The 16813-nt window shown below is 42.7% G+C and overlaps 1 protein-coding gene and 1 long non-coding RNA gene across 4 annotated transcripts; both read left to right on the top strand.

Annotated features, from left to right (window-relative positions):
• Nucleotides 1–350: 350 nt before the first annotated feature.
• Nucleotides 351–11447, top strand: ZBTB34 (zinc finger and BTB domain containing 34). 2 transcript variants are annotated; one of them, XM_079324313.1, is made up of 3 exons: nucleotides 397–523; nucleotides 7105–7219; nucleotides 8185–11447. In XM_079324313.1, the coding sequence occupies exons 2-3, from the start codon at nucleotides 7179–7181 to the stop codon at nucleotides 9704–9706; spliced, it is 1563 nt and encodes a 520-aa protein (XP_079180439.1). In that variant the 5' UTR covers nucleotides 397–523; nucleotides 7105–7178; the 3' UTR covers nucleotides 9707–11447. The 2 variants fall into 2 exon arrangements, with proteins under 2 accessions (XP_079180440.1, XP_079180439.1); XM_079324314.1 differs by lacking the exon at nucleotides 7105–7219 and having other exon boundaries at nucleotides 351–523.
• Nucleotides 11448–12591: 1144 nt separating this feature from the next.
• On the top strand, nucleotides 12592–13595 carry LOC306811077. 2 transcript variants are annotated; one of them, XR_013776601.1, is made up of 4 exons: nucleotides 12592–12719; nucleotides 12985–13029; nucleotides 13074–13340; nucleotides 13473–13595. It is a non-coding gene; the product is annotated as an uncharacterized lncRNA (long non-coding RNA). The 2 variants fall into 2 exon arrangements; XR_013776602.1 differs by having other exon boundaries at nucleotides 12985–13340.
• Nucleotides 13596–16813: the final 3218 nt, after the last annotated feature.

Here is a 16813-nt window from a genome sequence, read left to right as displayed (position 1 = left end):
GCCTTTTGAATTCTTCGCTCAGTAAAGGTGGCAGTTCACAGCCGGAGTGGGGGATGTCCTCCCCCAAAAGCTCCCTTGCTGCATCTGCGACTGCCCGTCGAGGCACGGCTGTGAGCGCGCGTTCCGTGCAGGAGCTGCGCACCGCCAGCGACTCGCAACAGCTCTGCCCGCGCTCCGCTCTCAGCCTCCTGCCTCGGAGAGGAGCCGCGCTGCGAGGGCGCGCCCTGCCCCGGCGGCGGCAGCGGGCCGGGGGCGCCGCTCCGGGAGCGCCCTGCCCCGGGAGCACCGCCCGCCGCCGAGGGCATCGCCCTGTCCCGGGGCACCGCCCGCCGCCGAGGGCATCGCCCGGGGCATCGCCCGGCCCCGGGAGCGCCGCCCGCCGCCGCGGCGTCAGCAGGAAGCGGAACGTCCGCCAGCGGAATCAGTTCCGGGTGCGCGGGGCTGCGGGAGCGGGCGGGAAGCGGCGGTGGGAGCGGGCCGGGCCGGCCGGGATCCGCCATGTGAGAGCCGCAGACAGCCCCAGGTGAGCGGCGCGGGGGCGCTCGGCCCGGGGGGCGCTCCCGGCGGGACCGGGCCGTGCTTCCCGCGGCGGCGGCCCGCTGGGCCGCGCTCTGTCCGGCTGCCCGGAGCGGCGGCGGCGGCTCCGGCCCGTGGCTCTGCCCGGCCGTGCCCCGGCCCGAGCTGCCGCGGGCCCTGGCGCGGCCCCGGCGTGCGGGGAGGGAGCGCGGACGCGCCTCTGCCGGGGGCTGCACTTGCCCCGAGCCCGGCGTGAAGTGTCGGGCACGGCGGGCTGGGGCGGAGCGGGAGGTGTTTGTTGCCAGCGGCCGAGGGACATTTCGGCTGCTGCTGCTCTGTCACGGAGCGTGGCAGTTCTAGTGAAACCCCGGTCTCTGTAATGCAAAGGTCTTTCCGAATCCCGGCAGGTGTGCACAGCATGCAGAATTGGAATTGGCTCAGAGTAAATCAAAGTCGGGAGTTAAATTGCAGCAAGCCAGAACAGTCTCGGAAACATTAATGTGGGTGAGCCTGGTTTTCGAGGGAAAACAAAGTGGTACATGATTAGCTGCCTGCAGTTGTTACGTGTTACAGAATACTCAACATCTGGATTTGCGTCTGCTTCGCTGCCTGTCCAGGGACAGCTCCAAACAATTCCATCTGTCCCAAGCAATGTGCTGGGAAAATACCACGAACATGTGTTCTTGGAAGCTATTGGATATCTACTGCAAAAAATGTTGCTGATATCTAGAGAATGTAGTCACTTCATGGCTTAAGAGAGACACTGAAGCCAAAAATTTAATGAAGAATGGCTACTATTAGAAAAAAAAAACAAAGCCAAACCAATAAAAACAATAAAGGAAAGTGGACAGATTAAAATGCACAATAGTGATGAAGTATTACCTTGGTAGTAAATAAAATTGTATCTGAAGGTTCAAGAGCTCTCTTCCCACTTGTGAGAATTCTGGCTATGCATATCCTCAGGCTCAAAATACAGGCTGAAGTGGTAGTGACAACTCAGAGTTGTTAGAAAATGTGGCTATTTAGCATTACATAATGGAGATATTGTGAAATTTGTGCACAAAATAAAAGTTTTTGGTCATTACTTGTAAGATATTGCTGGTTTGAATTGTATGTATCACCAACATGCCCCTTTGTTTTATTTATCTGGCACAATACATGTGTTGTTACTGGAATCAGACACAGAGCATAGTTTGATTCGGAATGTACCTTTTGATCTTGGCTTATCTCCTGTTTGCCTCCTGGTAACTTTTTTTTTTTGCATTCAGAAATAGATACATACCTGCAACTAGTGTTCTGGTGATTTGATTTCTAGAGTCAAGATTAAGAGATTATTTCTGTTGAGGTTTCTAGTTCTTAGGTCAAACTACTTTTATGCATTGATAAGTGGTTCATTTTTGCCTTTTCAATCACTTCCACACAAGCAAGCAGTTGTGAGGAAGGCAGTTAAGAGAATAAATGACAAAGGTGTCACTTGGACTTCGTTTCATATCTGCTTTCTTTGGATATTTGCTCAAATAAGAGGGTTCTTTTTTTTTCCCCTATAAAATTATAAATATGCAGTTCCAACACTGTATCTGCTGCACCGTGCCGCCCACTGAGAATGAGTTTGCAGTGTTGCAGGTATTGGCATGTGTGTATGTATGCATGTCCATGTATGTACATCTAAAGAAAATGATTTTATTTTGATGCTAAAATTATCCACTCTTTGAAGCAGACTGGCTTTCAAGGCTTTCCAATCAATAATATGCCACATTCACCTCCTACAGATAATTTGGGTGAACTGCCTCTGTCTTCTTTGATTCCAATTGGCACTTTGGAGAAAGTGAAGGATTAATGTAAAAACAAATTCTATGTATTTGTGTAGTGCTGCTTGTATTATTAAAAGTTTGTTTTACTTCAAAATTATCTCAGTTCATGGGATATTATGTGGGTTTCTTACCCTCCTTTCGTTCTGGGCTTTTTTAATGGCTCCAAAATTAAACTCTGTTTTTTGTCAGTAGGGTAGCCTACCCTGCTTTGGGGATGGAGTTTCAGTGCAGCAGTGGTACTGTGTGGCATGTTATATAAGGCTGTCTAAGAGCACTATCTGCTGACTTTTGAAGGATAATTAATTTTTCACTGCTATGAAAGGTATAAACTGGTAAAATGGTCTATGATCAATCACTTCTCTGTTTTCACAGATTATATTGTTAGTGTCTTAGAGACCCCCCAAGCCTGTGACATACTTGATGGCAGTTTTTCTTTGATACAGCTAATTAGTGTGGCTGTTGTGAAAATCTGAAGACTGATGCAAATGCAGTCTGAAAGGAGTAAGAGTGATGAAGACTTTTGCCCAAAAATTTTCATGATCACAGCTGATAAGGTTACATTCCTAGGTTAAAATTCTCTTGAATGAGTACATATTTGCAATCACATCCTGAGTTCTCAAACAGGTGGTGAGGATACTACTAGCTCCTACAAAATGCAAGGGATCTCTGTTGATTTTCTTGTCCTTTCACTGTATTCTGAGCAGTAACGTGTGGAGGGAGTATCACAGAATCATTAAAGTTAGAAAGACCTCTAAGATCATTGAGTCCAATCTTTAACTGATCGTCACATTGTCAACTCAGACCAGAGCACTGAGTGCCACATCCAGTTGTTTCTTTAACACTTGCAGAGATGGTGACTCTTCCACCTCCCTGAGCAGCCTTTTCCAATGCTTAACAACACTTTCAAGAAATTCTTCCTGCTTTCCAACCCGAACCTTCCTTGCTGCAGGGTGAGGCCATTTCTTCTTGCCCTGTCACTTGTTGCCTGGTAGAGGCATTTTTGGTGTCATGGAGTACTTTGTTTTGTTTTTGTCTTAATTTTCATTATGACCCTCCAAGCTCTTCTATGTGTTTCTGTTCTCAGACGTGCTACAACAGTTATGGTTTGTAATGGGTTTTTTTCCCTAGGGATTCCTTGTTGCTGAACTAATTTAGGAAGATGCAGGGGATCTTTTCTCACAGCTTAGTGTGAGTTAAAATGAGTGTCATTTGTGTCATTCACCTGGCTGTGGGAACGGTGAATCATACTTCAGTGAGTGAAGGAAATGAAACAGGTGCAGACTTAGAAGCAGAAACTAATACTATGCTGGCAGACACACAACTTCGTGTTATAGTTATATGATGCTTCTCTGCTGCTACTGTATGATGTCAGTAAAATTAAATACTTAATGTGGTTTGTAAACATCTATTCTTGATCTCTATATCTAAAAAAGAGTTTTTGTAGAATATAATTTTAAAAGGAAATTTCTTTTGAAATGTAATGAGGAAATGTTAAGTGCCTGTCACTCTGATGTTCACAGGTTACTTCAGTGAACACTTGTTTGAAGACGTAGGACAGCAATCCACTACTACTAAAGCCATTTTGTGGGCTACGTTTGCTGTATGAAACCCTGATGAATAAATATAGTGCAGATGCAAAGAGAATTTATGTGATTTTTTTGAGTGTGACTGCATCATCTCCTACAGAAATAGGCATGAGGCTCAACACAGAGCCCTTCCAGGACTTAGTGATCCTGGTGTCCAGTTCTGGCCTGTGCTTTCAGCCAGTTTCTTGGATACCTAAGAGCTATGAAAACTTTAAACACTTCGACCTACTTCTGAGGAAAGGTTAAGAGAGGACCTAATCATAGGTGCCAGACTCAAATTTTACAGGACTTTGCCCAACTTCACACTAATTCCCAGGCAGGGGTGAAAGCTAAAGCAAGAAGAAATGCATTACTTTTTAAGATTGAGTGTACCTGATGCAGCTGTGAGTTTACAGAATCAGAATATTCTGAGTTGGAAGGGACGAAAAAGGATTATTGAGTTCAGCTGAAGTGTCCTAGTTCTTACTATCCCCAAATGCTTGAGTCTATATATTGCAAATAAAACTGTCATAATTCTGAGTTATTGCTCTATGTGACTATACTGAGCTTAGATAACACAGGTTCCCTCTGCATATGCTGAGGTACCATGGAAGGCACCGAATGGCACTTCTGACTGATTTCTTTTTCCTCTTCACCTGTGCTAATTCTGTAAGAAATCGTAATGTGTATAAGTTTCATTATGATTGTCTAGTTAACTGCAGAGATATTTTTTTCTCTTTAGAACATACAATGGATGTGTCCAAAGTTTCATCTTGAAGGAAGCTGAGGGTTCTTACCAAGTTCATTCCAAACTGGAGTGATCTTCCCAGACTCTTTCAGAAATGTTTCAGCCATAAATACCGTTGTCTTGAAAGTGCTACTGCTCTGCCAGCGCTGATGAATAATTGAGTATTGTTGTGGTACAGTACCCTGCTGAACATTATTTTGGTTAATGTTACTAGAATTTTATTATGGAGCTGCTAACTTGATCCTGTATACAAATAAAATAAAACCCTCTTGTGTATGGGAATATAATCTATGGATTGCTTTTATTTTCCAGATAGTGGCATTCAGGACTTTTATGAATAAACAAGATAATTTTTCTTCTGGCTCTTATTCACCAATAAAACATGACGAGTGGTGCCTGCTTCTCTGATGTGTGTAATGCCCAGGTTTTCCCCCAAGGTCTTGATTTCTTCCCAAATGGTTACAAGGAAATTGTGGTGCTCTGGTACTAACCCTGCCAAAATTACTGCAGCCTTGGTGCTGTTCTGCTCCAGTCTTGCCTGCTCCTGAATGGGGTGTCCATTGGTAATCTGGTCAGTTCTCTAGTTGGAGATTTAAGGTTGTGGCTGAAACCAGAAGAAGGCTTCCCTTCTGTCCACTTCTGCTGTATTTCAAAATTCTTGTCATTTAACCCCAGCTTTCCATAGATGTTTTCAAGGTCATGAGAAGCATGTATCTGCAAAGGAAGGAACTAAGGTGGGGAAGTAGTCACAAGAGTGTGCTGTAGCTTGTTCTCTTTGTTTTCTAAGAGCAGATGGGTATAGAATCTTGTGCACTGCCTTTTAGGCAGTGTGTACCTGACCTGTTTGCTTGCTTTCAAAGCAGTGGTGTATGTTCCCTTGATCCCTGTTGCAGGTTTTTACTGCTTTTCTGCTACACTGGTGAGCAAACCAGACCTTTAACTCTATCGTCCTCTCCACTTACTGCCAGGACGTGCTGTTGACTCCTAGCAGCTTAAGCAAAATAAGCTTCTTTGTTTCCCAAAAGAAAGATGAAACAATTTTGAGAACAAGGATGTAGAGTTACTTCCAAATCTGTATATGCATATGGAGATGATGGGGTGCTCTAACAGTCGTGATGGGCAAGGATCACAGTGGATTCCTCTCTCCTTGCTGTCTTTCTGGTTCTCATGCTTTACCTGCTATGTGTTTACAGTCCATTTTCAATGTGTGGCCATGTCCCAGGGACTGTGAATTCATCTAGAGATGCCATGATGAAAAGAACTTAATTTTTTTTTCTCCATCATAGGGCATAAAATGTCCATCTTCTTTCTTCTCAGGTGCCTGTCCTTAATTCAGTCCTTCTGTCTGGACCACTGCTAGTGGTGACAACATATTTTAATATTTTATCCAGGAGTAAGTTAGTCTGCATTTTGCTGGGTAAGAGCCCTTAGAGAAGTATGGGCCAAGGAGGAACACCACTGTCTATATGTGACAAACTTTCTGTGCATCGTAGACTGGAATGCCAAATTATTGCTGCTGGGGACTGGTCTTTTGGTTTGTACACAGTCCCTGACCCAGTCAACAAAAACTCTTCCTCCATTTAGCAGAGAAACTTAATCAGGAGTGCTGATGTTGCAGCTGTGCATAGCTAATAAGCCCCACAAATTAAAGGCTTCCTGTGTTGAGTTTCTGAGAAGCTTGCTGGCCTGTCAGACACAAGTGAAAGTGACAGATTGTGATGGTGCATTCCCTCTTCCCTGGTGATTCTTTAAGGGACCTTAAACCACTCATTTGTAGCACAAGCATGCATCCAGCTGCTGGAGCTCCTGTGTTCTGCATGGGACTGGGATAGTGGTTCTCTGCACAACAGGCAGGCATGCTCAGAAAAGCAAAGTTAATCTTGCCGTGTAACTACACCACAGCTGGGATAAGTTATGTGTGGTGCTGTTTGGTTTTTGACTTACATCAGTTCACAACTCTGAACCGTTTTGTGGCTTTGCTTGCTGAATAAAAGAGCTGTCCTGCCAAAGCCATGTCTGGATGGATTGCTGCTATCACTTCTGGTAGCCACCTTGCAGTCCTTATTTCTCACCTCAGATATAAAAGCCTATGAAATGTCTTTCTTACTTCTATGTCTCAGCCAAAAAAACTCAAGTGAAGTCCCCTTTACCCATTTTAACGGGTAATGTCACTGGTAAGTTAGAGAACAGGTTTAGCAAGTCGGATAACTTGAATGTTCTGTGAGAGTTTTTGCCAGTTTTCTAAGTCAGACGCAATGTCCCGTCAGGAAGCTGGCTTTCTTGTGTCTGCTGAAAAGAAGTTCCATTTGTGAAGGTTGTGAATGTTAGTTTTAAGTGAGGCTCAGCTGGTAGAGCTCCAGTGCTTCCTTTTAGGTTTTTTATCCTATTTCTGCCTGTCAGATTTCTTTTTAGAATACCTGAATTTTCATAATTTGATTTAAATTGTTCATATGTCCTATTACAGCATGTAACATAATAGAAAAAAAAACCCACTAGTATATTGTGATACATTGGATATGCTTCCTGCATCTGAAGTCAATGGATGATGTTGAGATCTGTTTGTTCAATTGGAAAAACAGGTATGGTGGCAATATTATGTCTTTAGACTTCTGCATTAATAAGAACTAGAATAGCAATAAAAGTCTGAAGTTTCCTGGGTGCTTGATTAGTGTCCAGTCTTGGAAATGTAAGGTAATGCTACAGATTGACATTCTCAGGTTGATAGTGTGTGTGTGCTTTTTTCAATAGTAATCTGTGAAAAGTGCTTTTCTTTATCTATTGTTTGGAACTCTATACATTTCTTTAAGGGCTCTTTGAATGTCCTTTCCTGGTATTTGAGTACCCATGGCTTTTAAGTTAGGTTAGAATTTAAACGTCAAATTATTCTAGCTAGGATGTCACTGCTGTGTCAGATGAGCTTCAAAGTTCACATCATGTTAAAGAAAAAATCACAAAATAATTTAAATAAAAATAAAATTGAAAGTTCATGGGTGGCTCAAATACTTTTTTTTTTCCAAATGCACACACACAGACACATGCCTGTGACTTTTCCTTAGGAGATTTTTCAAACTTCACAAAGTGACTTCCAACAGTCATTCTTGGGAAATTTAACTGTGCAGTTCCCTGTGAGTAGCACTTTAATACCTGGCTTGAACACCTCCGCAGGGTTCTGAAGTGTTTACCTTGCCTAATGGCTATAAAATCTGTATTCTTTTGGAAGAGTGGATTGTTCTGCACTTCTTGCCAGGGAATGAAATTGCAAAGTTTCTTTGAGGACAGACTGTCCCAGGGAGACTGTTATGTATTCTGAGCAATTACATTGTGAATGTTGCAGGAATAATTCGAAATACAGAAATGCAATGAATGTGTAGATTGACTCTACTTTTTTATTATATCGAGTATTTTTGCTGAATGTTTGCTTGCAGTGCACCTTTTACAGATCAATGTCAAATGCGATTTAACTTAAACCTTTGTGAGCATTTGCTTTTGAAATGGAAAAGTCCGTATTCATTCTCTGTTTTAAATTTTCTAATTTTTCTTTCAGATTACTCTTTACATCTGTAGAAATGGACAGCAGCAGTTTCATTCAGTTTGATGTGCCGGAGTACAGCAACACTGTTCTGAGCCAGTTAAACGAACTGCGCTTGCAAGGGAAGCTCTGTGACATAATTGTGCACATCCAGGGCCAGCCGTTCCGCGCCCATAAAGCTGTCCTAGCTGCCAGCTCTCCGTATTTCCGTGACCATTCAGCATTAAGCACCATGAGTGGCCTATCTATATCAGTTATTAAGAACCCCAATGTTTTTGAACAGTTGCTTTCTTTTTGTTACACTGGGAGGATGTCCTTGCAACTGAAGGACGTTGTCAGTTTTCTGACTGCAGCTAGCTTCCTGCAGATGCAGTGCGTCATTGACAAGTGCACGCAGATACTGGAGAGTATCCATTCAAAGATCAGTGTTGGTGAGGTTGATTCTGTCACTGTTGGTGCCGAAGAAAATCCAGAGAATCGCAATGGCGTTAAAGACAGCAGCTACTTTGCCAACCCTATTGAGATATCTCCTCCCTATTGCTCTCAGGTGCGACAGTCAACAGGAGGCAGCGATCTCCGGGTGGAAACCACTCCAGGCAAAACTCTTCGTGGTCGCCTGCAAGAAGAAGGGCATTCAGACCGAGGGAGCAGCGGGAGTATCTCTGAATATGAGATTCAGATTGAAGGTGATCATGAGCAAGGAGATCTGATAGTGAGGGAAAGTCAGATTGCAGAGGTGAAAGTTAAGATGGAAAAGTCTGACAGGCCAAGCTGCTCTGATAGCTCTTCCCTTGGTGATGATGGATATCACACTGAAATGGTGGATGGAGAGCAGGTGGTGGCAGTAAACGTTGGTTCCTATGGGTCTGTCTTACAACATGTTTATTCATTTACCCATGCCTCATCACAGGCTACCGGTGTGTCAGAAGCCTTTGGAAGCCTGAGCAATACAAGTCCTTCAAGGTCCATGCTGAGCTGTTTCAGAGGGGGTCGTGCACGCCAAAAACGAGTACCTGCGGGTCACTTGCACGGTGATGTCCAGGGCTTGGGGCCAGGGGCTGACAGTGAATCCATGGTGAGTAATCCAGGATATGAGAACAGTCCGCGGGAAAGAAACGCACGAGGTCATTGGTATCCATACAATGAGAGGCTCATTTGTATTTACTGTGGCAAATCTTTCAACCAGAAAGGGAGCCTCGATCGACATATGCGATTGCACATGGGAATAACTCCTTTTGTGTGCAAGTTTTGTGGGAAGAAATACACCCGTAAGGACCAACTTGAGTATCACATTCGTGGTCACACAGATGACAAACCCTTTCGCTGTGAGATCTGTGGAAAATGTTTTCCTTTCCAGGGTACACTAAACCAGCACTTGCGAAAAAACCACCCCGGGGTTACGGAAGTGAGAAACAGGGCTGAGTCTCCAGACAGAACAGAAGCGTTTGTGGAACAGAAAGTAGATAATGATGCTTCAGCTTCTGAAGCCATGGATTCTAGTATGGAAATTCATGCCATGTCTAACACATCTGATTAAAATCTTACATCTAAGTGAAACACAGACAAGCACATTACTAATGTATTTTTAAAGTATTTTATTATTTTGATGATCTTCAGTACAAGTGTAACAACAATCTTTTCATTTCCCTGACTTTTTGGAAATCAGTTAGAAATGGTTTCTGGAGAAGATTTCAGAAGTATTCTCTGTTCTTTATTCAGAAGTTTTTGAAGGAGGCTGAATTGTTTGGAGTTTGTTGTTTTATATTTGAAGATGCTCAGAATATAAAGACAATGTACTTGGGAAAGGCTAGGAAGAGTCTTCTGAAGTGTCCCTGCTGATTGATCTGGTGAGACACAAATGCCAGTGCAGAAGGATGTTAGAATAAGATTGGCAGCTCTGCTGAATGCTCAAAGAAGCTGTAATTTCCTTTATTTCTTAAATCCTGTTGCTGGTAATGTGTTAAACAGCAGTGGGGAGAGAGAATATTACAGCTTTGATTCCTCTTCTGTCACAATGAAATCTGTTCACTCTTACTAACTGGTTTTGCTAGTGAGTCTGTTTATATATATAAATTTGCTTTATATATATAAGGTGCTTTCACTTTCCCTGTTCTGGTTGAGGTGAATGTAGAAGTATGTCAAGGCTAATACCATATGCCACTCTATCAGCTGTTAGGACCCCTCTCTGCTTAGGGTTTAAAACTTTGGATTTTGGGAGGATGGTTTTGGTTTTAAATGAATGTTGTTTGGTTTTCATTTTATTAAACTATTTGTGTGCAAAATTGAGCAAAGTGAATTATCTTGTTTTAATAGCTTTGCTTTATGACATATGTAAACCAAATGCCATAAATATATTAAACTATGGTTAAATTGTTGAAAGATTTTGTTAGTTGTCTAGAATGCAAGCTGGACAACCTGTGGTGCTGACCTTTTTATATATATAGAGATAGATATATCTATATATATATATAGATAAACACACACACACATATATATATATAAATATATAAAATATTAGCAAACCTAAAAGTAGCATTGTGGTCTAAAATGTGTTTTTACTGGCCTCAGAATCTACCTTCATTTTGTACTGTAGAACCATACCAGGTAATTAAACTTAACTTCATCACTCTTCATGGTTTTTAAAACATGGGAGAGATGTTGTTTAAACCACAGTATTTTCAAGCAGTATTTTAATAGGTCTCTTCACAGAGAGCTATTTTCAGGTGCAAGTTGACTTCCTACTTAAATCTCCAAGTGATATGCCAGCACTTGGAATTTGTACTTTTTTTGTATAGAAAAACAAATACTCTATGGGAATTTTTGAGCAATATGTTATTTCATGTGTGAGTATTACAGAGTTGCTATGACTTCTCTGTTTTTTCAGTGTTTTTATTTTCTCTATAAAGGAGCTACCAAGAACTTTAAAAATATTCTAAATCTTTTCTGTTTCACCAAATACATGCTTTTAATATGGTGCTAACTTCATAATTTAGGTCAGTATAATATAGAAAATGTGAATCATAATCATAATGGTCAAGATAAAAAAATCCCCAACAACAGACAAACAAATTCCCCCCCCTACACAAACCACCCCCCAACCCCAAATAAACAAACAAACAAAAAAAAAAGAAAAATTAAAAAAAAAAAAAGACTAACACATACCACAAAAAACCAATGGCTTAAGAGACCTCAAAAGCGTGGACTGGCAAACACTACTGTTTAACATTCTACCTGATGAACAGAATTAATTATTAAACTAATTACATACTTCTTTAGAATACAGGTTCTATATTATTGGGTTGTATGTTTGTTTAGCTGATACTGAAAATACATTTGTGAACATGCTGTTTAACTCCCCAAAATTAGAAAATAAATCTTATTTCTAAATTATTGGAAAGAAAAAGGTAGGTTTGCTATCTTGTAAAACTTTTTGGTCCCTGTGAAACTGGGGCATATTTGTGCAGTAGCTTTATTAAATACACTAGTTCTTAATATTGTGACACTGCAATAAGAATTACTCTCTAAAGATAGATTTACAGTATAACCCCCATCTGCTCCACTGGAGCAGTTCCAGTTAAATTGAGTACATCGCTTGCCTCTTTGTGCTAGAACTGCATACGTTAAGAGGCAGGGGGTGGAAAGATGCTCCTCTCCTTGCAGCAGCAACAGAAATTTTGTTTCCAGTAAGGAAGGGGTAGTCTGTGTCTAAGGCAGGTAGTCTGTAGGTTTACCCACCTAAAAACATGGTATTTCTTATACAGTTTTTTCCTTGAGTGTTTGTTTTAAGTAATTAAATGCAAAAAGTGTGTTTTGTAAATTAAGCTTGAGACATGCAAAATCCAAGAAATGTACAGTTATTCTTAACCCTTTATCTTGAACATGTGCTGTGGTGCCTTTGGTGTGACTTTTTCCCTGGAAGGATGACTTGAGGATACCAGGATATGGGTACAAATTTATATTTCTTGAATTTCTCTGTGTCACAATCTTAGCATTATTTAAATATAGTTAGTTGTATTTGTAAATGTATTAAATGGTTTGAGTTTACCAAAGAGTGACTTATCCAAAATTGTCTCAGACAAAAGCAAACAAAAAAACCAACATCATGTTGATTGTACAGGTTCAGGTTCAAAGCATTGTGCAGACTGTTAGGGGGCAGGAGATGATGATTTTCAGATGTGCAGGCTCCTCGCCCCAAGCCATAGCCCAGCTCTGTGCCAGCCCCACCTGGCAGCAGCGATGCCACCGTGCCTTGTCACCAGCAGGGCAGAGCTGCACTGCACAGGGGTGTGGCTCTGTCACACCTGGGGCAGGAGCTGCACTGCACACAGGTGACAGCTCTGTCACACCTGGGGCAGGAGCTGCACTGCACAGGGGTGTGGCTCTGTCACACCCGGGGCAGGAGCTGCACTGCACAGGGGTGTGGCTCTGTCACACCTGGGGCAGGAGCAGCACTGCACAGGGGTGTGGCTCTGTCACACCTGGGGCAGGAGCTGCACTGCACACAGGTGACAGCTCTGTCACACCCAGGGCAGGAGCTGCACTGCACAGGGGTGTGGCTCTGTCACACCTGGGGCAGGAGCAGCACTGCACAGGGGTGTGGCTCTGTCACACCCAGGGCAGGAGCTGCACTGCACAGGGGTGTGGCTCTGTCACACCTGGGGCAGGAGCAGCACTGCACAGGGGTGTGGCTCTGTCACACCTGGGGCAGGAGCTGCACTGCACACAGGTGACAGCTCTATCACACCTGGAGCAGGAGCTGCACTGCACAGGGGTGTGGCTCTGTCACACCTGGGGCAGGAGCTGCACTGCACACAGGTGACAGCTCTGTCACACCTGGGGCAGGAGCTGCACTGCACAGGGGTGTGGCTCTCTCACACCTGGGGCAGGAGCTGCACTGCACACAGGTGACAGCTCTATCACACCTGGGGCAGGAGCTGCACTGCACAGGGGTGTGGCTCTGTCACACCTGGGGCAGGAGCAGCACTGCACACAGGTGACAGCTCTGTCACACCTGGGGCAGGAGCTGCACTGCACAGGGGTGTGGCTCTGTCACACCTGGGGCAGGAGCAGCACTGCACACAGGTGACAGCTCTGTCACACCTGGGGCAGGAGCTGCACTGCACAGGGGTGTGGCTCTGTCACACCCGGGGCAGGAGCAGCACTGCACAGGGGTGTGGCTCTGTCACACCCAGGGCAGGAGCTGCACTGCACAGGGGTGTGGCTCTGTCACACCTGGGGCAGGAGCAGCACTGCACAGGGGTGTGGCTCTGTCACACCTGGGGCAGGAGCAGCACTGCACACAGGTGACAGCTCTGTCACACCTGGGGCAGGACACCCTTAGTTGTGCAGTGTCTCGTGTCTGTGCAGTTCTCAGCACAGAGCTGTTGCACATTTCATTTACAATAAATGCAGAAGTCAATGAAAAATGTGAAGAAATATTTGACAGCGAAATAAGTAATGAAATTATACAGGCTGGTTCATAATTGAGTCTCTTAATCTACCTTTTTAATTCTAGACAAATGTGAAAACAGTGACAGTGTCCTTTCCTCTAGATGCTTAACCTATTCTGATAAACTGTGAAAATATAGGATTTTATACCTTTGCTACTGTTTCTGGTTTAAAACTATTATTTTAGTTTTCATTATTAGTTATCTCCCATATTACTTCTTTTAAACTTGTAAATACATTTAGAAAATAGCTTTGTAAATACTTAGAGTGTATTAAAAGTTCAATTTGGTCTCTAAGGCCTCAAGATTGGTTCTTCTTTTTAAGTGTGAAAATCTGTAGCATAAAGGATACTGTCAGTTCACTGTCAGCAGGGTAGACTGTAGGCCTAAATTGAGAGTTCTAATGCAGTCTTCCCCAGCATAAATTCATGTTTTATGCTTAAGCCTTTGGTTTACTTTTAGACAAAACATTGAGGCCTCTTAATATGTTTAGGCTGAATAATGGGAAGAATAACAGGAATAAAATCAAGGGCTGGAAAATTACTGAATAAGCTTTACCTTTAAATAAATATATATATAATTTGAATTTTTGTATTAGTTTACTGTGATTCTTTTATTGTCATTTTTCTAAATAGGTTTCACATGAAACCATTGAAAGGGACTCAAATATGCAACACCTAATCTATTTTCCAAGGGAATTTTACCCTTGAATGGTGCTTTTTGACTGGTCAGGGTTATTTATTAGATTTTATATTTGAAAGTATTTGGGGAATTATGTAAATTCTTTATATGAATCTCTTTATTTCATGAATTGTAAATTTCATAATACTCAGTGATCAAATTGGAAGTTTAGTAAAGTCATTCAAAATGTTCAAATTTTATAATCTGTGTGCATTTTACATACATTTTATCAAGTGCCAGAATACTTGTATTTAATATTGTAGATTTAATACTACTCGCACATCCCTGTGGCAGCATTAATTTAAGTTACACAAGTTTACATTAAAGAAAAAAAAACCTAAACAAATAAGTAAGCCTGGAACACGTGTTCCTGTATTTCTTCAGGGGATGTGAAGCCATGTACCACTGACTGAGCAGGTTTGTTCCTGCTCTCGTAGCTCCCTCCTGCCATGGCAGATCCAGAACTGCAGACTCCCATTCCCACAGCAGGGACTCAGCCCGAGAACCTCTGCTTGGAGATCTGGTTAGACACAGAGCTCTTGCACGGTTTTAACAGTGTTTGTTTCTGACTGAGAATTTGTATTTTTAAATAACTTTTATTTGTATGTTTATTTTTCAAGATAAATAATTGAGCAGTTTGAATGACTTGACTTGGTGTCATTGTCTTGCAATATAAACCAGGAACCTCACACCTCCGCACTTCATCGCCACGTGAAGTAAATGAAGCTAGCTAAGCTGATGCTGTAAGAATTAGTAACTTGCCATTAAGGATTATTTTACAGCATGAACTTTAAAATATTTATTCAAATGATATTTTACTCTTGTATTCACTTTGTTTTTAGATTTGTGACATGAATATTTCTGTGCTGCTTTATTTTGTTCTAATGAATTTGTTTCTTGCTTGTAAATTGCATTTTTTATGGTATAAAGTCAATCAGAATTGCTGTTTGTAAATTAAAATGCTTCTAGAGCAAATCTGTGGTGTCAGTGTCTACATTTAGATATTTAATTACTAGGGGGCTTGCATTTCAGATGTGCCTACTGAAGTGTTAAAAGAAGCATTTTAATACTCATCTACCAACTACAAATCAAAAGTCTTTAGAGACAACTACTCTTGAAGTTTTTTCTGTTTTGCCGGCATTAATTGCTTAATTCTGAACACATGTTCATTTGAGTTGTGTGCTCCAAAAGCTCATCCAACTTTCAGAGCAAAACAAAACACCCAGCCAGATGGTGACAATCCAGCCGCGCTGTTCCAAGGCAGGTCTCTTGAGGAGGGACACCCTGCTTCATTCCTGCACAGCGCTCATGTTTTATGTTCTGCCATGTGCCAGTAGGGCTGATGCTGCTCCCTGCAAGTCTAGGTACACTCTTCCTCACCCACAACCTTGAACTTCACAGCAGCTCCAGTGCAGCTGTAGGCATGGCTGTCTTGACTGGCAGTGGGATTTGGAGGGACTGGAATTGAGTGGGTTAGTCCCTGAGTCCCTGTTGGTGTCAGAGAAGCTATTCCAGCAAAAACTCCCTTCAAATCCCCTTCTTATAAAGTCTGAAAGTTCCAAGTAATGCAGAATGGGGTAAACAAGACTTGACTCTTAGGAGTGGGATAAACATACTCTGGCACTGGTATCCATGCCACTGAGATGAGGTGGAGCATCTCTGCTGTGAAGATAGGCAGAGAAAGATGGAGGTGCTCACCTGGAGAAGGCTCCAGGGAGAGCTCAGAGCCCCTTCCAGGCCTAAAAGGGCTCCAGGAGAGCTGGAGAGGGACTGGGAACCAGAGCCTGGAGTGCAGTGACAAGGGGGAATGGCCTCCTGCTGCCAGAGGGCAGGGATGGATGGGATACTGGGGAGGAATTGTTCCAGGTAGGGTGGGGTAGGGGAAGGGGGCCCTGCACAGGGTGCCCAGAGAAGCTGTGGCTGCCCCATCCCTGGAAGTGTCCAAGGCCAGGTTGGATCAGGCTTGGAGCAGCCTGGTCCAGTGGAAAGTGTCTCTGCCAATTGCAGGGAGGTAGAATGACATAAGCTTTTAAATTATTCCAACCCAAATCATTCTGATTCTATGAATGTTCTGAAATATCTGAATTTTTCTCATCCTAGCTGCCACGTCTGAATTCAGATATCACATGCTGAAAAACAGACCTAGAGATTGGATACTTGTTTAAAAAGTTCTATGAAACACCACTTTCAGCAAAACACAAAATAGAAAACAAGGATTTTGTGAAAAGGTTTTATTAAAGATACCTAAGGGAAAAAAATTGGCTTAGGTTAAAAAGAAGCAGTTCTGTTCACCTGATCTTTTGTGCAGACAGGCCCCATTGCTTAACTTCTCATAACACAAGCTTCTTGAGAACAGACTGAGGGGAAGGTAAAATGGCCAATAACCATGACATACGGAATTTATACTCTTCCAGCAATAATCATGCAGAGAAATGAAGCCCAATCCCATGGATGCTGCATTTCATCAACTATATGAAATAGTGTAGTACATTTGTATTGTGCATGGTTTGGAAAAG

This window comes from Erithacus rubecula, assembly GCF_903797595.1.
Source record: "Erithacus rubecula genome assembly, chromosome: 21".
Classification (NCBI taxonomy): domain Eukaryota; kingdom Metazoa; phylum Chordata; class Aves; order Passeriformes; family Muscicapidae; genus Erithacus; species Erithacus rubecula.
The sequence above is the reverse complement of the archived record's forward strand: the minus strand, read 5'-3'. Positions and strand labels throughout refer to the sequence as shown.